Source organism: Phlebotomus papatasi, chromosome 3 (genome assembly GCF_024763615.1).
Source record: "Phlebotomus papatasi isolate M1 chromosome 3, Ppap_2.1, whole genome shotgun sequence".
Taxonomy (NCBI): domain Eukaryota; kingdom Metazoa; phylum Arthropoda; class Insecta; order Diptera; family Psychodidae; genus Phlebotomus; species Phlebotomus papatasi.
Window position 1 is genome coordinate 23,629,129 of NC_077224.1, and position 22,303 is coordinate 23,651,431.

At 36.3% G+C, this 22,303-nt stretch overlaps 1 protein-coding gene across 1 annotated transcript in view; it reads left to right on the plus strand.

Annotated features, from left to right (window-relative positions):
- Positions 1–22,303, plus strand: part of LOC129808268 (POU domain protein 2-like) — a 166,978-nt gene that overhangs the window by 94,533 nt on the left and 50,142 nt on the right. Inside the window, exon 4 of the mRNA XM_055858104.1 lies at positions 8,934–9,431. Coding sequence (XP_055714079.1) covers positions 8,934–9,431 — 498 coding nt within the window. The remainder of the gene's footprint in view (positions 1–8,933; positions 9,432–22,303) is intronic.

The following is a 22,303-nucleotide window of genomic DNA, read 5'->3' on the forward strand; positions in this document are numbered from 1 at the left end:
AATTGTGCACCATTTTACTTTTAGTAGTCTCAACGACGAAATAAAGTGTGTTATAAGCAGTTTGTAAGATTTTTGATTCTATAACGCCTTACCCGGTTAACACAAGGTGAGCTATTACTAGCCTAATGCTATAATTAAAAGCATTGTTCATGCTCTTAAAGAAAGAGCTTCGTCCGACTGTATAAAATAAGTTCTTAATAAGTACTTACTCAGTACTTAGTCAAGGAATTTTTGGGCAACAGTAACGACATCTGGTGGCAAAAAGTGAAATCTGAAACAGAGAATATGATGGACACAGGATAACCATTGAATAGAACGAGATAGAATAATGTGACGTTTCAGAAAAAACATAACCACATGTTATGAATTGCGTGAAGTGCTTTCATAAAGCTTTCTTTCTTTGTTTTTTTTTTCTTAGAAATAAGAAAATTAAACATTAAAAATATTTGTTTTATAGACAGGGTACCTACTTAAGAAGTGCTTAGCCAAAAGTCCTTAACTAAGTATATAGTGAACATACTCTTTATATCCTTACTCCAAACTACTTAATTAAGACTTCTACATATGCCTTAAATAAGTACATAAATTTGCAGCAAAGCTACGTCATACTAGTTTCGCTATTCGCCACAAAGTGCCGACACTTGTCTCATTTTCATACATTTATTAAGTAGTTGAATGTTGTACAATTCATTCAAATTAAGTAATTGAGTTAAGGACTTATTAAGCACTTAGTAAGTGCTTAATGTGTTAGCCGGGTACATAGAAAATTCTACAAGACAGTAGTGTTGAGAACAAAATGCTTCTTGGGTATTTTTCTGACAAAATGTGAATCGAGTTAAAAAAAAAATACAGTATGGAGCAAAGGGTTATGATTAATTCATTAAGTTCAATTGAGCACTTAGCGAAACTTTTAGCTTTCGCTTCCTTTTCCTTCTGCATCGCATTTTGATTTTTTTTTTGCATCTCGCAGTCTTTCACTTTGAGGTAGATCTTGATGGAAAATGATATTGATCGAGAAGCTGGATTTCATCTTCACTGTAATCATTATAAATTGACGAGGTGGAGACGATAAGATGGCTAAATGGTTGATGGATTTATAGTGTGAGATTTTGAGAAAAAGAAGATACCCAATGATGGGTATTTGCAATGGAGAAAGGGGATAAGAAAAGCCAGCAAAAATTTGAGAGATTCCTATCGAAGTGCCTTTAATGTCTTTAATGGTTCTCTAAAAAATTATATAATTTGGCTTAATTCTCTTGTGGACTTCTTCTTGGTGGTGTTTTTTTTTTTTGACTACGGCCCAGAAGAAAAGCTAAGTGACGTGCTAAGGAGTCATATTTTATGTGGTCAAGAAATTATATTCAATTAACATTTAATTAATTGTAATTGAGCAGCCGAAAAATGATTTATTTATGTAAATAGGGAGCAAATTAAGAATGCTCCTGATTTATCGACTTATTTTTGAATTGTGTGAATGAAAAAAAAGCATGAATATATTCATTTTTTTATTGTTCACCTACAATCTCCTCTCACGCCTCAACAAATTTCAATATTTACTGACCGGTGGAGAGAGAGCACATGGAAAATATTCAAATAACCTGACAACTTTGCCTGATTTATGAGCTTATCATTTTTGACTTATATCCCAGCAATGATGAACTTTATCATAGAGGAAATATCAACATTTTGCATACAGACCTTTTTTTTTAAATATATTTCATATTTTCCTCTTTACAACTGTTTGCTGTTTGCTTTACATAAACATTCAGTTGTGAAGTGGAAATAAAATTTGCTGAATGCTCGAATGCATAAGTTTTATGCGTTTTATGCTAAAATGGCAGAAAATCTCGTTCAATTTGGATATATGTTTTAAATTTTAATATATAATGTTTGCTTCTCTTACGTAATTTTTAGTTAAGTTAAACATCCGGCTTCTGTGTTAAATTTCAAGTAGCTTGCAATATCGGACACTTGTCATTTTCCTCTAAATCCATAAATTTTATGTTTGGAAGTTGTACAATGTCAAAGAAACAATAAGGCATACCCTCTACGTACGAGATGTTGTGAAAAAGACTTGAAGGAGTTCCAGAAGGGCAAGAAACTTTGAAAAACTTAGTGTCCGATATTAGATTCAAAGCAATGTCTGTATTTTTTACCATTTCTAAGTGTATTAAAAATTCCTTCAGAGTAAAAAAAGAGGACAAACTACTCTATAAGGTTCCAGTCAACACTCCTGAAGAGGAAGTTACTATTTCTAGAATATTTTATATGCAAACCGTCCGAAATTTGGGACAGTGCTCTTATGATTTTTACTAGAAAATATTTTAACTGATCTGTTGATAAAAATTACAGAAGAGCGATGGGTTTAAAAAAATGTAGAAGGAAAACCTTACGGACAATATAGTGACTTACGGGGTAGCCATCGTAAACTCGAAGTCGATATCCCGAACCTTGGCCCAACTTAACTTAAAACAGGAAGATAGCACGGACGGATAAAAACTGCTACATTTTTTCTGATTTCAAATTTTAAGTTTTCAAATTTGGAAAGGAATAACCTAAGATCTCAAGATCAATATTAGCCTCTCTTGGAGTTCGAGCAACAAAACAGAATACACGTAAACACAGATTTATTATTAATTCCGGAAGTGGAAATATTCCAACATTGAATGCATTACAGAGGCAGTAAAAAATACGAGTGGAAGAACTAAGAATGGTTGGCAAAGAGAAGGAGCAACCACCTTTTTTTTTCACTAAATCTCTGTTTCGAATCTCCTATATATAAATTACAACAATATCAACCCCTTAAATCACATTTAGTGACTGTTACATACGGAAAAATGTGTGTTACATATAAATAATGAAAAAAAAGAGAGATACAGAGGAAGGAGGAACAAAATGGAAAGGGGTTTCGCTTTTATTCAGCAAACATTCACTCTCAACATTACCCCTTGATCAACCTCATTCCCTCGATGGTTTGCTTTTTTTTTTGGCGCGCACGAGTCCAACACGCACTCCCCGGAAGAATAAATTTATATATATTCCGCTGTATCCACTCATAGTCCCTTCCAGAGGGATGCCACCTTTGCCAAATGCAGCCGTTTCTCTCCCCCTTTGCACCACCACCTCTGGGCCAGGTAAAAAATAATATATATTAGCTCCATAAAAACAGAAGCAAAAGTGTCACATAAAAAATGAGCGTCATCATTGGCAAGAGGGTTGAGATCCAGAAAGGGTGCGAGTTCTCTATCTGCTGGAAGAAAATGATGAAGAAGGAAAAAATGTACTTAACGGACTTCTTAAAGCTTACCTTTCCTTCGTGTTTAAACACCCAACTCATTCTCCAACAATCGATACCCAATAAAATTATATTCAATTTATGATCCAAAGTCTCCAGTGTATCAATCACTTGGACGATTCGGAAGAAAGTCAGATGAAGAAATGTTTAAGTTTTGAACACTTATTGCGATTGGGATTTTTACTTAGCCCTTGAGTTCCTCTCGGGTGCTCTTGCTGAATTTGCAAATGAAACAGGCTTCAGACTTGAAGTTTATCCCAATTTCTAAAGGTCTTTTAATTCAAAACAACAAGTAATTATAGTTATTTTTTTAAATCTATTATTATTTGCTGTTAGCATTAAATCGTAAATAAAAAATCGTTAAATCGTAATGAATTATCATCGCCAGGTCTGAAGATCACACCCCTGGAAAGTTGCCTGAAATTTGAAGCCATTTTCTCATATTTCGATTTAAATTTATATGGAAATATCTAAAAAGTGAGAAATTTTTCCGTATGGAGGGATAAATATACTAAATTTTTGTTTAAATACATTTTTTCCTTGGAGCACTATGAGCTGAGCCCGAGATCAATTTTGGAAATTGGCTTCAAGTAGCTCCATATAAAAAAATTAACTTTCCACATGCTTGCTGAAGACTATGTAAGGCTTGGTAAAACGTTCTAGCTTCCATATGAATCGAATTTCCCTTCAATCAATTGCAGCGGATGCCCAAAAAGATAACGCCGTAGATACGAAACGTATTTAGTGTCTTAAAATATTCGAAGGAACCCCATAATTTTGTTTTAACAATCGAAATCTGACACATTTTTATTATTTTAACATTTTTATCTATCTCTGGAGAATAATTGAAATTTCGGACAATACGTAATCCTGGACAAATGAATCTGGAAAATCGAACTTTGCTAATTTAGTATAACAATTTAGTAATTATAGATTTCTGGAATAGGGGAAAGGAACATCTAATGGCACTTTAAGAACTTGATTGATGACTTAATGGTACGCTTATAGCACCATTTTAAATAAAAATTTAAACATCTCTAAGAAAAGGTGTACAGTAGACTCACTTTTGCTTATCCGGGGACTTTTCGTTCGGATGACATAGAATAATCTGGGTGACATTTGAATTTTAAAGATTTTATTGACTAAGTTGCTCATGGTTTGGCTTTCTTTTAATGCAAATGTACTCTAATCCACTGTGATTCTTTCTACTGTGTCAGGGAGAATGACGATACGGTTAAGTCAGAATTAATTCCTAGGTCTAGTTGGGGTCTAGTTGGGTCTAGTTGTCTGCTCTGTAAAGTTATTTGTCCGAAATTACGCGTTGTCCGGAATTACAAACTTTATCCTATCTCTTTTAGAATATCTCGAAAACTCATCGTGAAATTCTTTTCAATTTTAAATATATTTTAAATGTTCTCTATAGTTGTTTATATTTACAAGGAATATCATTTCTTTTCGAAGTTTTTTAAGGTCAAATTTAAGGATGGCTCTAAAGTCAAAACTTCTCAACGAATTTAAGTAAAAATTATGGAGTCATACCAACTGACGATGAAAGCTTTTTAAATTTTTGAACATATCTTATATATTTCAGGAAAATTTAGATTTAAGAGTAGGCTTTCAGGTTTGGCACACATTCTGGCCTTGAAAATTACATATTTTTCCCGCATTTCTTAATAGATCTGCCTTACCTATAACCATATATTTTAAAAGTAGCATATTTCTTGAAAAACTTTGATCATATTTATTAAAGCAATTTGGAAAAAAGATATATGAAGCAAAGAACTGACGTGAGGATAATTATATTGATGGAGAAACCGGAAATCGTCGGGAAATGGGATCTCTTAAGGAAAATTTATCAACTTTTCCCAAGGCTTTCGGCTCAGGGTCCGATTCAGCTACTGATGAAGGTTTGGTGCCTTAGCTTTGGGAAAAGTTGATGAGTTTTCCTTGAGATATCTGATTTCTCGACGATATCCGGTTTCCCCATCAATATGAAAAAATATGAAATTTTCAAACCCTGAAAGCCTACCCCTATTTTGTCAAATTTTATAAAATTTCTATTGAGTAAAATTTAATTATTAGAAAAGAAGAGTCAAAAAAAGAATTTTCTAATTAGACTCATGTAGATTTTCGGGAATAAAGACAGCAACATTTTGCGTTAAAGAAAAGATATAGACTATTATCCTATAGGTTGGGTGTTCTTTACATAAATTTCCTCTACGTAATGCTTTATTGGTAAATTTTACGGTATAAGTATCTTCGAGGATCGGCTTGAGTCGTTTTGGGACTTCCTACTATAATAGACAAGTGAAAGTATAGGGAAAGTTTTAGAATTCCGGACAAATTATTTTAATTCACATTTAGTAATTACGTAATTCTAGAGGTTTATCAAATTTTAAACTGAACTCTAAATTTCTTGTACGAAATTCCAAAGGTTGAGCCAGGTTTCTTTTACCAAGTAATGCTCTAGATACAGTTACGACTTAAGCCGAGAGACGGCTTAATTAGTGGGAAACTAATGGGAATAATTACATAAAGCCGTCTCTCAGCTTAAGTCGTAAGTGTGTCTAGTGCATAACAAAACTACAGTGCTGTCTCGCTATATGCACAGTTTGGGTACTTTTTTTGACAGTTCTCTTTCTGAATATGCACAACTTTTTTTGAAATTCCCAACGGTTTTTTTCTTTCTTTTAATAAATTATCATTTTTTTTATTGTTCTAGAATTTCCCGTGTTATTTTAAATATAATATGAGACAGAAAAAATAAAATTAAGAAAATTAAAAACAAGAAAAAATAGTTACCACGAAAATAATTTTCTTTATTACTTTGTCAAAATGTAAACAAATTGATTTTGAATGCAACCGACACAAAAGCTGTGCATATAGAGAGACAGCACTGTATAACTATTTTTTATAAATATTAAAGTATTTTTGCTAACCAAAATTTAAACTAAACTAAATTGTGGTAATTAATACCATTACTGTGGATCATCCTTCTCAATCCCAGTATCTGTGGAAATTCACGAGACATCAAGAGCAGCACCCAATGTCCAAACGGAAACAATAAATCGAGAGTGGTGTGAAGTTTTGGGGCTGACGAGTAGCCTGAGCAAATAAGAAGGCGCAGCAAGTGGAAAAAAATATTAATCAAATATTTATTTGTCCATGGGGAGACGTCTAAGAAATTGTAGCGATGTTGTGCAGCGTCATTTGGATGTGTTTGTCTTTCGAATTTTCAATATTGGACCCCCATTCCCGTTTGCTATATACCTTCCAGGGATTTTCCTCTTGGAAAATTTCCACCATTAGAGGACAACAGCCAAAAAGCAAAAAAAATGAAATAAACGTCCAACTCCGGGGGATGATATGGCCTCCCAAAAAGTAAAAGAAAAAAAATTGCTGAGAAATGCTACGCATTTGGGTAGGTTGGTAAACACCCACGCATTTTGGCTGCGAAGTACTATTTGTGGACCATGAATTTTTGACGTGTTGGGCGTCCTTTCACTGAGATCTGAGGGAGCGCCAGGTTTGGGGGTGATGATGGTGAAAAATCTGTGTATGTGGGAAAAATGAAAAATATCAAAATATGAATTGTGATTGGTGGAACACGATTCTCCAATCCGATTTGAACGATGAAAATTTTCGCTCCCCCTAGTTTAAGGGAATAAAGTGTATGCGCTGTAAAAAAGCCAAAATCACGACGCCCCGGTTTGAAGGTAAAAAAAAGAAATGTAAAAGGGGGAATTTACATAATGGAGGTTGCGATGGATATGTTATGCTTTTAGTGGTGGAAGGGTTGTGCCGTATTCACGAATTATGTAAATGGCGCGCAAAAGGGTTAGTTGTTGGTTAAAAGACGATTGTGAGGAAGAAAATGGTTGTGAACATTGAGAGACTGTGTCAATGATTAGCTGTGAAAATGCCATTAGAGCTAAAGGCAGTCGATGAAGAATTCTCTGTCTGACCCCCTCAACTGCGGTATCCCCCAATTTAGTATATATGGATATGAGGACGAGGCGTTTATCGATCGTATGGAAATGCGCATGAGTCAGAGTATCCAGAGAGTCTTTCTTGTCCCACTTTGTTGGTGGATTTTGTGCACGGCGAGACGAAGAGAAGCTGCACATGGTGGTCAGCAACATGACAATGTCCATGTACTCTCACCCTCCTGGCCATCCATTCCTCCCCCCCCCCCGCTCATCGGGGGTGGGTGACCAGGGAGGTGTGAGTCCGGCCATCGAAGCTGAGCAGGAGAGACACAAGGACACAGACGAACGGAGAGAGAGAATGTCAATGACCAGAGACGTCGTCATCAAGATTGTGTCTCCTAATGTGTTGATGATATGCCGCCGACAAAATGTGTCCAAGTCACTCACTTAGTCACATGTGAGCTAAATTTCCACCTCCCCCCAAAAACACTAATGGGCCAAACAATAATCCCAAGCGACGTCTCCCAAAACACATAATTCTCGCTAAAACATCCCATTGACTTCTTTTTTCTCTAACCATGCACCTGGAATGTTAATTAAAAAGAAAAAAAGAAAATTCCCCATCATACCATTTTCCACTTCATTGGTCTGTTCAGTTCAGCCAAATCTTTGGCCCGTTTAAGGGGTTAGAAATTCAAACTTAAGAAGGCATGAGGTACCCAAAAAAAAAACATCAAGTGGTAATTTGATTTGAAGTCCTTAGGCAAAATAAATGTTGATGGGAGGGTTGATTCCAAAAGGAAAATCGTTGAAGCGATCAACCCTAAATGCATGTCCCCAACGCCATTTCGTATTCAAGTGTCCTACTTTGAAATCATCTGCTAAAGACAGCAAGGAGAGAGCTTTCAGAGGGTTTAGAGGGTATCTTGAAGATGGCTATTCAATTGATTTAGGGAAACATATTCTATTTGGACGATTTGGACTTATGACCTTCGTTTGAATTTGCTCTTTAAGAATTTAAAGGCAAAATTGTTGCTGAAAATTTTTAAGTTTTAAAATGTAGTTTTCAATATTTTAGTACAAGATTGTCCTAAAAATTTGGTAGGGTAAAGTAGTACAAGTTGGACAGTGGTACAAGTTGGACAATGGTACAATTCGGACAGGGCTTTTTGTCTTGATAAATTTAGTACTACATTTTTATTTGTATATTTTTAATGCTTTAGTTTTATAATTTGGTTCCTTGTACTTAAAAACAAATTTTGTACTGTATTTATCAAGAAGAAAGCCATGTCCAACTTGTACCAGCGAATTGTCCAACTTTTAACACTAATTTTAAATTATATCACTTTACCCTACATGGATATAAATTCTCTTTGGAACTGTATAGGAATATTACGATTAATCTAATAAATTTTGTACCGTAGATGCAAGTGACTTTGCATCCCTAGTTTTCGTAGGTTTTTCTTTAATTCTAGAACTTAAGAATGAATTTTAGACCATCATTAAATGCTTTTGTACCGTCTATTATACCGTCTATTAAAACCGGTATTATTAAGGAAAAGCTCAAGAAAAGCAGGGCTGCAAAGTCATTTAAATTACAAATTCCTATAAGTCTTTTAGTACAGCCATGTACTAAATATTTCTAAAATTCCTAAACACTTTTTCAAACGTAACGGCTTCTTTATAAACTCCTTTTCTTTCTTTTATAGGAAAATTGTGGCTAGATAATGTCAGTGAGATGCAGTGGCGCCACCAATTAGCAGCGGCTGCTGTAGCTGCAGCCAGTTGCACCCAGCAATCATCAGTACCACCAACGAATCCACCCAACACCACCGCCTCCACCGCCACCAGTAGCCACTCCACCATACAGCAATCCATCACCAACAGCAATATCCCCGTGCGTGAGTTGATGGCACAGCACGAGGCTGCCAAGCGAGCATTAGCCGCTGTTGCGGCCACAACCACAACCACTACAGTCGCTTCGGCTCCCTCTTCTTCATCCTCGTCGCCAACGGGACTGACTCACGCGGCGGCTACGGCGTCCCCCGGTCGTGATCGTCCATTCCTGGCGACACATTTGGCGGACAGGGAGCGTCTGATGATGCAACGGCACGATGGGGCACGCGAAAAATGTCTAAACAACAATGAGCGTGAGCGGGACCTGAGATGCGAACGCGATGGCCCACAACCCAAGCCCAAGAGTCTAGGTAAGTTTTGCCTGTTTTCTATACCTTGAAAATCTAGATTGGCTCTTTGGTATTTTGAAATTCATAATCCATATTTTAATAAGGATACTTGGAATTTTGAAGTTCAGTCTTTGTACTGCAAACTTTGGTCTTTGTACTTCGTATTTCGATCTTTAAACTAATGATTTCGAACTTCAAACTTTGTTATTTGTGCATCAAATTTTGTACTCAAACTTTGTATGCAAACTTGGTACTGACTTTATATACTTTGTATGTTAAACTTCCTCCTTTGAGCTAAGAACTTTATACGGGCTTCAGACCTAAGGCTTAGCTATCTGGCTTAACTCCTTTAATTCCTCATCAAGCATGATTTTTAAGGAGAATGTTGTTTAGGATTGAACATTAAGGGCAAATGATTCATTAGATTTTGAAAAAAACAATAAAATTGCTTGTTATTAAGTTTTTTGAGACCTTCGAGAACTATGGGATAAACCTCCAGTCTGACGCCGGCATTATGCTCCGAATATCAAAGATAATTCTTTGAACTTAGTATTTTTTAAATTTCGTACTTCATTTTTTTGTGCTTTAACCATAATATTTAGTTCTTTCTTTAGAGTTAGGATTTCAAACATACTAATTCGATCATACAAAACAAAGGACATTGGGCAAAACGGTCCAACCTTTCGCCACGAATGAGACCTATACCATCGAATAGGTATTGGCAAAGGTAACAACTTTTGCTCCGGGGCCAACCCCAAAAATATGTGGGAAAAGCACTAGAGCATAAAACATATGTATAAGAAAATTGTAATGATTTTTTTTTTGCAAGACTCCTTTTATACAATAACGATAAACGTATATTGGTCGTTTCTAAGAATAATTTGTAGGGAAGAACTCAAAGAAAATTTTCCTGGAACAAACCCTATCTTTATCTCTTCACTTTCCCTGCAATTTTCCAGATCTTCCTTATAAATCTTTTACGATCCTTCATACTGATAAAAAAGGATTGTATCCAGGGAAATGTCTCTATGCAGTAATATTCTTCTTGAAAAAAAATTAAAATCTCTAAAGATCGCAGGGTCCAAAAAGATACCATTATTTAAATACTTTGAGTAATAATTTCAGAGAAAAAATGTTTTAATTATACTGGGAACTTTTTGCTAAAATTGTTTAGTAACGGTACCCTTACAACCCTATGAACTTCAGCAATCCTAGCTCCTTTTTCAAGGAGAATATTTCTCTAAAGACGACAAAAGGATGCAATCGAGGAAATACGTTTAACGGAATTAAAGAATATTTGAGGATATTTGAGGAAAATCTGGATACAAGAGAGATAGGGATACGGTTTCTTTTAGGAAAATGTTCCTTGAATTCAGTTCCCTTTTATAGAAAACTTTCTTTGACATCAACAACTTGCGATATTCCGTTATTTAAAAAAAAACAAGTTTCATAAAAATAGTTCTACCAATTTCTTAAGAACACTTACTTGAGGACATCTGAAAAAGTTGACGTGATGGACCATTAATTTTTTCTGTTCAAGGTACATCAAGAACTCCTAAAATATCTGTGATTTACCATTAAACGAAAAAAGTTTTCGTTTTGTTGCCCTGTAATGTGCGATGACTTTAAAACATGGCAAGTTTGTATGGGAGCGACCAGATGGAGCAGTCAGAGGGAAAATTTAAAAATATTTATTTAAAGCTTAAATCATACATCGACTTTGTCCCGAATTTCATTAAGATCGGTTAAGCCGTTTTCGAGTAATAAATAAGTACAAAGTCAAAAAGGACTGACAGTCCTTTTTGACTTTGGTATCAGTAAATTTTAAGTCATACACCAACACCTACAAAGGCCTAGTCCCATCTCTGGCAAAGGGTTGGGCCAGCTCCTATACATTTCTGCCCATTGTCCTTTCGTATTCCGTATGCCATACAGAATAGTAACTATTTTAAGATCCCTTGAACTTTTATTTCGTATTTGTAAACTACCGGTTGGATTCTTAGGTTGGAAGGATTAATAGAAAATCTCTTAAGCAACTAGCCCTCACACTTTCTAGCACCCAGCCAGATTCCCCCGCCGATAGACCCAAGTCCACACGTCTTTCTTCTCTGACGTTCTAGACCGGACTGACTCTCTCGGTTCTCCAACTTATAGGTACAGTGACAAACACCCAGAAGGCAATGATACCACAACGACTTAGAAACGCCCCAGGGGGTCCAGGGACGTTTTTAAATAGTAACGTTTATAACTGCCAGGATTTTTGTAACGCATACAATTCATTAGAAATAGGTTTACAGTATTTCGAAATTTACTGGTTTTATAGGGTAAAATGGGGTAATTTGGAATAACGTCTAACTCGGAATTTTGAGTTTTCTTCAATGCTTTAGACGAGAAAATTTGTAGGGAAAGGAAAGAATCACAATGAAGTACTCTTAAGTGTAATACGAGCTACAGACGTAAGACTTGGACATATGGATTAATATAATTTCTTATTAATTAATTTTTTTTGAAAAAATATAAACTTGAGATTGGATTTTTAAGGCCAAATGACCTATTAAATTTTGAGACTTTTGAGAACTGGGATAAACCTCTAGTCTGAAGACCGCTTAAGGGCCCAAATAGACTCAGGCTTCAGGAAGATGTTTAGGTTCAATCCCAAGACGTTCCAAGGCAAGATTTTGAATTTGATTCAGCCGCCTTGTCCTAGGTCTGCCTCGAGGTCTACGCCTCCTCACAATGGAATTGCCTAGGAAAGCTACGCATTTTCTAGGCAATCTTCCAAAATTCCAAAAAAAACCATTTTATCATACTTCGATTTTTTCTTTTTTGTTTACAATTTTCACTGTTGAAGTCATTTCCCTAACCAAAAATGTCGATCAATGAAGTCCTTAAACCTCTTCGTGGTTTACTGGAAAATATTCCATAAAATATTCTGGGTGAATTTGAAATGTGAAAATTTAATGAATGCCATGGTAAGCACGTCTTATGGGGTAAACATAAAAGTCTTTCACGTGGTGACCACAGACATTTCAGCGCAATTTCACTAAAATCATCATAAGGCCCATATATAGGGACGGAAGGGGGGACGGGGTTGTTTGGAAAGGTGGGCAAGACATAAAATCAGTTAATAAATTACATTTGATGGGGCCAAATCACAAATGGGGGTAATCAAACAAAATAAGGGCCTTTCTTTTTTGCCTGGTGGAGGGTTGACAATTCCTGTCGTCGGCTTTTCCACCCCATTTTCATGCGATGCAGACATTCGAAAATAGAAAATTGGCAAACAAAATGTACGTTGACATGACTTACTTACGAATATATTACGAAGAACACAAAATTGCTGATTGAATTGGCTGCTGGGGAATTCAAATGACCATCCGAAGAATGTGCATTGAGAGTGTGGGAAGGTATATTGTGGCAGTGATGCCTGGACATTGTTGTGGGAATTGAATGGAAATTGTACCAGTTTCTTTCTTATGGCAATACAACCCTCCTAAGCTGTAAATTTCTCAAGATACTCACCACTTTGTCTTCAATTTTACAATCCCACCTTTGCTCCTATTTTTTTCCAGGACTTTAACATAAATAAGTTATTCCTCTCCCTATGGCATTAAAAGTAAAGGGGAGCTATATTGGTGGGATTTTTTTGTTCAATGGATCCCATAATGATCAATTTGATAATTTTGATAAAAATCGCACCCCTAATTTAATGCTCTGGCCTTAGTCTTTATTCCAGAAACTCCACTGGACCATGGTCCAGTGTAATTTATATTCAAAGTGGGAGGAAATAGCTCTTTTATATCCCTTAGAGGGTTGACTATTGACTTTGATATAGGCGCTCGCGTGGGGCCAGCACGAAAACCTTTTGTATACATAAATTTCGAATTCAAGAGCAACCTCACTTCAATTTCCGCTACTCAATTCCCATTCCTCATTCAACTTGGCCAAAAACCCATCCGCACCACCTCACTTTCAAGGCAATCTTCTGAGTATTCCAATGCACGAATTCGCTTGCATCTTATGCGGGGAGAGTTGTATTGCAAACTAATCTTTTTTAACCCATTCATTCAATGTACCAAAAATACTTGAGATAGAATTTCATATTTTGGAATTAGTTTCCTACAGATTAATAGATAAAATTTCTGAAAAGAAAAAAATTTGTATCTATTATGGAGGCGGGGGGGGGGGCTGTCAAACACATGTCTTAACGGTCGCTGAATTTAAATTCTGTGCACTAATTCATTACAAACTCTATTGATTTAGATAGAGTAACTAACCAAGAAAACAAATTGGCAAGTAGAATTCAAATCAGGAAAGAGGAAAGAGGCCAATTTTAATAAATTCGACGGGATGTCGTATTTTCCGTCCGCCATTTTGATCAAAAATTTTGCATGACCTTCTACGAAGCAAGAGAACAATAACAAAATGTATTCCCATCTCTGTCGGACTATTTTTCCCAAGAAATTGGAGAACTAAAGTTACTAAAAATCCAATCCCGACCCGACAGCAATTCGCATAAAAATTGCCCAGGAATAAATCATCTAAAATCACTCAATTTGCGTATGATGTATAATACCATGGTAAGGTATGGGTTAAAGAAATTGTTAAAGAAATTTTACGAGGAGTTCCAGAATTATTAAAAAAAAAAAACCTTTTTATTTTTATTGGAATACGTGCTATTTTCAGACGGCTTAAGCTTCGGACAACTGAGTTCTTTTCTATATTCTTAATGGATTTGACCCACGGCTCTTTTCAGGAAATTTGAGGCATAGGACCAGCTATTAAAATTTATAAAAAAAAACAGTGATAAGCCCAGATAAACTTATGGTATTTTATCCATTTCTACCTACAAGGACAGTTTACTTGACGCGATTCTTTACCCCCAAAATTCAACTCACAATCGAATTTTCAAGCATTCCGAGTTGCAAGCACCTCGAGTTCCAAGCACTCCGAAGTTGACTGTAAAGAATCTCAGCTACCATAAGCTTATCGGGGCTTATCACTGGTAATTTTCTATTTTAAATAGTCTGAGTCGTCTGAGTGGGGAAGGGAAACCTAAGAAAAAAAAGTTCATTGAAATCGGTTAATGAACATTAGAGATAGAGTCCGGTCAATTTCGATATAGTAAGGGTCAGGGTACAGTGGGGTGCGGTAGGAACGGTTGCGACCTATCGTCTGAAAAGTCTCGATCTCAGATGCAAAGTAATAAAATTTCATCGAAATCGTTTCATAAACACTGTAGATATGGTCCGGTCAGGTTACTTTACTTTATAGCTCGGGTTAGGGTATCAGGGTAGAGCTAGGGCAAAGTGCGACTTACCGTTGGAAAGCTCTTGATCTCAGCTACAACATATTAAAATTTCATCCAAATTGAAAATGGAAGTTCTGAGATATTCGACATCGAATTTTCGAAAATCGATTTTTCGATTAATCGGACCTTCGATTAAATCAGATGAAAATTCGATGTTCAAATAGTTGTAGCATTTAACGAGAACTTTCCAAATCATAAAATCAAATCAAACCACTGATGTGGAGAATTACCTGTGGTAAACAATAATTTCTCTGTGATAGGATTCTGTGATATCTAATACCCTCTTCTTCCTGCCCAGTTTACCTATAAATATATTGTGGTGTTATAAATCTGTCAGGGACTGTGTGTTTCTTGGGCTTCCTTCTACCGTTTGTGATATTCACGTACCTGGAAATATATATTCCTTTATTAAATATCTTCAACAGTGATCCGGAACGTAGGCGGCTGGATTTTCCAGAAGACGTTTCCTCGATGACCGCCAAATGCCCTTTTCCAAATCCACTGAGGCAGTGAAACACACTTTTCACCTTCACCAATTATTTTATTTACAAGTATTCTCCTCTACTAGACTGAACACAGTTTAACTCTACGTCACTGTCGTTTTTCTGTATTTTAATTTAATATTTTTATAAAGAATTCACTAAATAAACTTAATACACTTCTCTCCTCACGTCTCTTTGCAAAAATCAAGTCTTCTTACAATTAGAAAATTCTGACAATTAGAACCGGAGATATAGCCATTTTAAAATTTAATTTTTGACCCTTTCTAGCTCGGGTCAAGAGGTTGGGGCAGCTTAATTTTTTTTAATCGAAAGCTTTTAGATCCAGCTATAACATACTAAAATTTGAGCCCGATCCATGCCATAGGGGCTGAGCTATTAAGAAAACAAAATTTTGTGGTGTTCCAAAATGGCGGAAAGGGGGGTGTTGGGTGGATCTGATATGACCATCGGATATCGTCCGCCCAATATTTAACCTTTGCCGAAAACCGCTTGTCGATATCTCTTCCTGTTCTCTCGCCAGAAGCGTTTGTACTACGTAGAATCGGCCGGACATCCACGAAAATCGTTTTTTGGCATGTATGATATTCGTGATCTATGAGAGTGAAAACGTGTACATGCACATTTTGAGACCGATCTGACGAGGTCGTATTTCACCTCGGACCACATAAGCTGAGATTGTAAAGAATCTCAGCTAAAACTTATTGATAAAGAAATAGGGAGAAATGGGGCACCTTTGAAAGTGGGGAACTTTAAGTAGAACTGAGCCATATCATAATGTAAGATTTGGGAAAAGAGGGATGAGGGAAAAACTCTTCTTTTAATTAGAACAACAGCTTTAATTCATAAAATGTAATTCATGAGTGAAAAAGTGCATCTTCTCTCTCTGACAAATTCGAAAGGACTCTGTATTATTTGTTCTACTGATTCATTCCCACAATAATGTAATTTAGCTTCTCAATCTGTTTGTGCAACAAAATTATGTAATGATAAGGCTAAATTTTAATTAATAAAAGATGAAAAATCCTAATTTCAAATGTGCCCCACTTTCAAAGGTGCCCCACTTGCCTCTAATAAGCTATTCGAAACTTGAATCGTGCGAAGGTATCGCGCGCTGACTCATATGCCTTGTCTGAAGATACATTTTCGTTTTTTTTTTTGTACAAACTCCAGTATTCTGCAGAGTCCAATATCCTTTGATCTACCTTTCTTCATGGAGAATTCCAAAGGGAATTTAAATGCAGATTTACTCAAAGATGCCCCATTTTGACTAAAGAAACAAAGTCTTGGGTTGAAGCTCTTTAGATGAAGAAAACCCATTCCTTTTGGCTCTTGATGGACAAACCCTATTAGAATTTCATAGCGTGGAGGGAATGCTGTGTTCTATTCTGGGGGTGGAATAGTGAATGGGCTGACGAGGAGGAAAAGTGGATTGGATCGGAAAAGTGCAGTGTAGCGTCACAGAATATTCTAAATATTGTAGTGGAATCAATTGGCAATTTTTGGCATGTTTCCTTCAGCATTTCAAACTATTTACAATTTCCAATGAGGACGAATTTAAATTTAAATGGAAAATAAAGCATACGGCAATGGGTGTTCTTTTTGAGTTTATTCGGTAGTATATCATTAGAATTTCAGAAATGGGTGCTGAACAATCCATTTTGTCTCTAATAAAATTGATAAATTTCTTATGCGACATAAAATTGAATATAAATTATCTCTAATATGAAATACGGCACTCAAAAGCACGGATGGGGTCAGGATATTTCTGTGGGGTAGGTTTTCACTTGGATAACTTCCAGCATCTCTTGCAAAAGACAAAAAAAAAAAGAAAGTAGAACCAAGTGAAGGAAGATCCATTAAAACTTTTATTTTTACCCCCTCTGCACATCTTTCGTGTTAGAGTGTTTCATGTAATTTCAATTTTTAGCAATTCAACCCCCAGCTTCCCACTTGACCTCCAACCCCTTTGCCATTTAGAGTGATTTCCACCATAAGGTGAAGTCGGAAGAGGCACACAAAAAAATTGTTGGAAAATAGTTCTTGACCCGCATGTTTATATCTCGAGAGTTGAGAGAACACAATAAACAGCCTTTTAGGGGTTTGTGAGATTTCATCGCTCCAGAAAAAAAAACCTCCCAAACCAATGCCTTAAGGGGTTGAGGAAGAACTAAATAAAGGGGTGAAATGCAGAGGGGTGGCCTCCTGGGCATAGCTTTGCGAGGAAAAAATTACATCTTGTTCGAGTCTATAAATTTGGTGACAACCCTTCCTCCATTGGCACCCCAGAAATTCCCTTATACTAACCTCCTCAGCGAACCATCCACCAGTAGCATTAGTGCATAAGGTATATTCTTCATCCGCTTCCGAGGATCAGAAGCTTTCCACCGTGTTAGGGAGTGAGGGTTTTCCCCCCGTTAAAGAAAATGTAAAACATGACATGAGAGGTTTGTCCCTGGTTCTATGAACTCCCTGCTGTTCTTGTCACCCTTGCCAAAGTTCTTGTTCACACTTTGTTTTCTTTCTTCGAGAATTTATACACGCGGATTTGGGATTTTTTGGGGATGTTTGAAATATATGAGAGGGTCAGCGATATAGACCTATAACCCCCTGTCCCTTTGCAAAGGAGAAAACTTTGGAGTCTATTGTTGAAAATGTCTTTAATAAAATAAAAATGTCAACCCACTTTGTAGTCTGAAGGGTGAGACTGGATCCTTGAGTTTAGAAGTGACCAGAAAATGTCACTTCAAGATGGTGCCTCATTCCTCCTGAGCATAAGTTATGGGGGTCGGATGAATAGTTCTTCTTCCTACTAAGACTAAAGTTAGAAACTTAGAAAATTTATTCAAAAATTTTAAATTGGCGAAAGTTTGTGAAGTTTATAAGCCTAGGGGAAACTGGGGCATCCCTAAACATGGGGTAGCACCAAACACTAATTTTTATTCCTAAACTACTTGGACTATCTATACAATTTCTTCTGTGGACAAGCATCCCTATAATGCCTATAAATTTCTTGTCCTCTGAAGTCAAATATCTGATTAAAAAATCGTAGTGTTTGGTGCTACCCCGTATTTGGTGGTGCCCCAGTTTCCCCTATACAACTTTTAGAGTATTTTACTACCCAAGTAACACTGCATATGACTAAATAAGCAAAAAATAGGTCATTAACCTTAATTGAACGTTTTAACACCATGTAAGCAGAATAACTATATGATTTTAATAGTTTGACAGTTATCAAAATTGATTTAAGTTTAGTGTCGATATGCTTACGTCATGACGACCTTCAATTCTGGCAAAAAATGTGATCATTAATATGAATGACCAAAAGAGTGGTTTTGAATGTTATATTGCCAGCCTACACAAGAAAAAGTTTCCTGTTGGATAATATCCATTTTTTATAATCCATTTTCCAGAATTTTTATGGTAAAATATAAAAAGAAAAGTTTTAAGTCATTTTTCAAAGCCTGTACTAACGGGAGAAATTTTCGTCAGAATTTAATTATTATTAAATAACCAATTAACTAACCTATTTAGGCTATTTAGGTGTGATTCCTTCATAATTACACCTATTTTCCTAAAACTAAACCTACTGACCGTTTTTGTACGTTTTTCCTAGCGCACTCGGTAAAATGACAGACCACTGTACGTAAGATACTCAACAATTTTTTCTTGGAAATTAGGAAAAATTAGAATTAAACACGGAAATATATATTAATTATAGGGGAATGTTGGCATGGTTCGTACAGAGTGAACCTTCAAATAACGCAAATTCTCTCTTTGTTTACAAAGAGCTAGTTCGTCATTTTTTTAAGCCATAATATAGATAATTATTAAGCTCACGAATCAAGATAAGAAATGGTAAATTAGCTCTTTGCAAACAAAAAGAAAATATCGTTTGAAAGTTCACTCTGTGCGAACCTTGAATACATTCCCCTATGCATATTTTAAGAAATTCATAAAGTTTGATAGCGATATTGTACCGTTTAAATAATATGCTAAATATAAAAAGTTTTTAACCGGTCAATTTAACCAGTCTTGGTAGGTTTAGTATTAAAAAGCAAATTTTGCCTGAAAGTCTTGCCCTACCCTTAAATTTTTTAACGAAACGTTGGTAATTTCTAATTAAATGTTTAAATACAGTAAATTACGCTCAAATAACTTTTTTTTAGATATTAATACCATTGTTCTCACAAAATTTATTTGACAGACTAATCTGACAAGTTTCATAAGTGTGACGTGCTAAACGCAATATTGCCAATACAGCTAACATTTTAAGAACGTTAGTCGTTGAATGAGTTTTCGGTTATTATTATTATTAACCGTATCGAGATATTGTAGTACACGGTAATTATTTTTACAATGTTAATTTTCGTATTGAAAGAACCTGCTAAGTCCGTTGTAGACCGCCCAGGAGCGCCTTTTCTTAGTCCCCGGCGAGTGGCCTTCAAAGTTGAAGCCAATTTCTTACTTTCACATACAAATGCGTATGGGAAATTTTCTGCACTCGTGACCGTTACACGATATATGTCAAAAGTGAGGTAGGTCTTGTGTACAAGACTCTGGGCCTTGTAAAGAAGGATAAATATACTATATATCTGTCTAAATGCGGTTTTGTTCTGAGAAGTGTAAGCTGAGTTTCTGATCAATTTGTGAACTGGCTTTAAACAGTTCCATATAAAAAAAATACTACGCCGGGGGCTAGGCCTTTCCGTAGTGTGGATGCTTCTTCCATACTCCCGGAGTTGTTGGACGAAGACAGTGCATTACGTTATTATTACATGTTAACATTGTCTAAATCGGATATTCAGATCTTTGCTCCGGGCAGGACTCGAACTCACTACAACTGTGAGTCAAGCCGGGGATCGAACCGCCCAAGAGCCCACGGTATTGCATATTGCGCCACTGAGATTCCCAGGGGTTTTCTTGACGTTTACCTTTCGGTCATATGACTTTCAAACGCCTCACGTGTGACTAATTCCATATGTCAGACTTACTAAAATTTTTACCTTTAGAATTAATTTTTCCTACTTGGGTAGTAATCACATTAAAATCAGACATTACCATTTAGTGAGCTACTATGGTACAAGTTTAGCTTTTCTTTTAGTTTTCAAGTTAATATCGCTCGAGCTGGGGAATCAGTGGCGCAATAGGCAGGGGAATCAGTGGCGCAATAGGCAAGACCGTTGGCTCTTGGGCGGATCGATTCCCCGGCTCGATTCACTGTTGTGAGTTCGAGTCTCGCCCGGTGCAAAGATCTGAATGTTTAGAAAAAGACATTTTCACTGTGATATAACGTAATAAAAATGCACCGCCTCTGCCGAACAACTCCGGGAGCATGGAAGAAGCATTCACCACACTACGGGAAGGCGCTCCTGGGCGGTCTACAATGGACTTCGCAGATTCTTCCAACACGAGATATGACATTGTAAAAAAAATGATTACCTTGTAATAAATATCTCGATACGATTAATAATAATAATCGCTCGAATTGAATACGGTCATATAGTCAAACTTTGAAGTCGTGTATCTTGGATCTTGGAACCAATCTATTTATTCCAGGTTAAACTATAACAGTTTAAAGTTTTAAAATACTACGCTTTAGCTAAAGAATTTTCCTGCCGACCGACAAGGCCCAGCCGGGTCAAGGGATAAGATTTAAAGAAGGCATTTGTGAGCAAGATAATTTGCTTGTTAAACATTTCAATATGGTGTGCACTTTAGCATTCAATCCTCATGTTATTTTCCTCAAGTCCTATGGGTAGTCCCAGAAAAGAACTTCTCTCCCCTGTTTATATAAAATTTGCAACCATTTTTCTTTCTCAATGAACAGAGAATTCTTCAAATAACATTGGTGAGTACTGGGGAAAAGTTGATCGAATTTTCTTTTCACATTCATCTCTTAGGGGTTCTCCACCTCCATGGTCCCCAGTAACTCATTCAATTTATTGTGCACACACAAACGAGACGACCAAAGTCTTTTATTTCCCATTCAAATCAGTTAAACGGAATCTCAACCCCATGCGAAAGGTTTTTTTTTTTGGTGGAAAAATTGTTGTCGAATTTTCTACGGGTGGTTGAAGGGAGAGAAAATAGGAGGGTGGTGGATGTTTGATGTTTTTTTCTCTTGCTTTTCCCATTTTTTTTTACTGCATTTCACAAGTTCTCTCCTTGGGAGACGAGTTCCAATGGCCTCAAATTACCCTCATGTTCGGAAAAGCAGAAATATTAATAATCCTCAATTGAGACAATTTCAATTAGCACAATTTTTCGCTACATTTGAAGAAAGGCTTGGGGGAGTGAAAGGGGTGGATGTGGGTGGTGCTGAAGCCTAAGATAAGGGTTTTTGTGAGAAGATCAAAATCACCGCATTGGACATTGTGCCCGCACCCATTTGGAAATGGCTGGAGGGTAGCTGATAAGGAATGGCTTTAAAATGAGGAGCTGAAGGGGTTGGTTTTCACCCTTATGCCTTATCCTTTCATCTCCACTCCTTTCAAGACGGCCATTTCAATCAATTTCTCAACATCAAACCCAAAAAAAAGAAAGAAAACCAATAGAACTGTGAAATGAATTGAAAAGTGAAAATGATAGTGGTGCTTTCGAATAAATTTATGGATTTTCAGTGGTTATTTCGTTAGATTTTCTTTCTCTCTCGCCTTACTCTGAGTTTCCAATAAATAACGAAAAATTGCAGATGGTGACAGAATCAGTGACATTAATTGGCAACTTGGACACGAAAAACTTTCACAAACAATTTCCCTGGGATATATTCTTCAGTGTATCTCACACCTCAATTTATTGTGATAAATTTTCATTTTGAAATTCCATATTTTTCTGCCATTCGCAAATTTGAGCCAATATGTGTCACATCTATTTATTGCCCTGACCAGCAAGGGTGGACCTCACGTGTTTCAATTCTCACACATTTTATTTTATCGCACTTCAAATTGACCCCCACTGAATAATTGATGAAAGGCACTCAGCTGAAAATCACCAAAAGTACTTAAAGTTTTCGATTATTGAAGAACCTAAGTTTTGGGGATAGGTACAGGATTGAAATAAACATAAGTAAATCGTTAGGA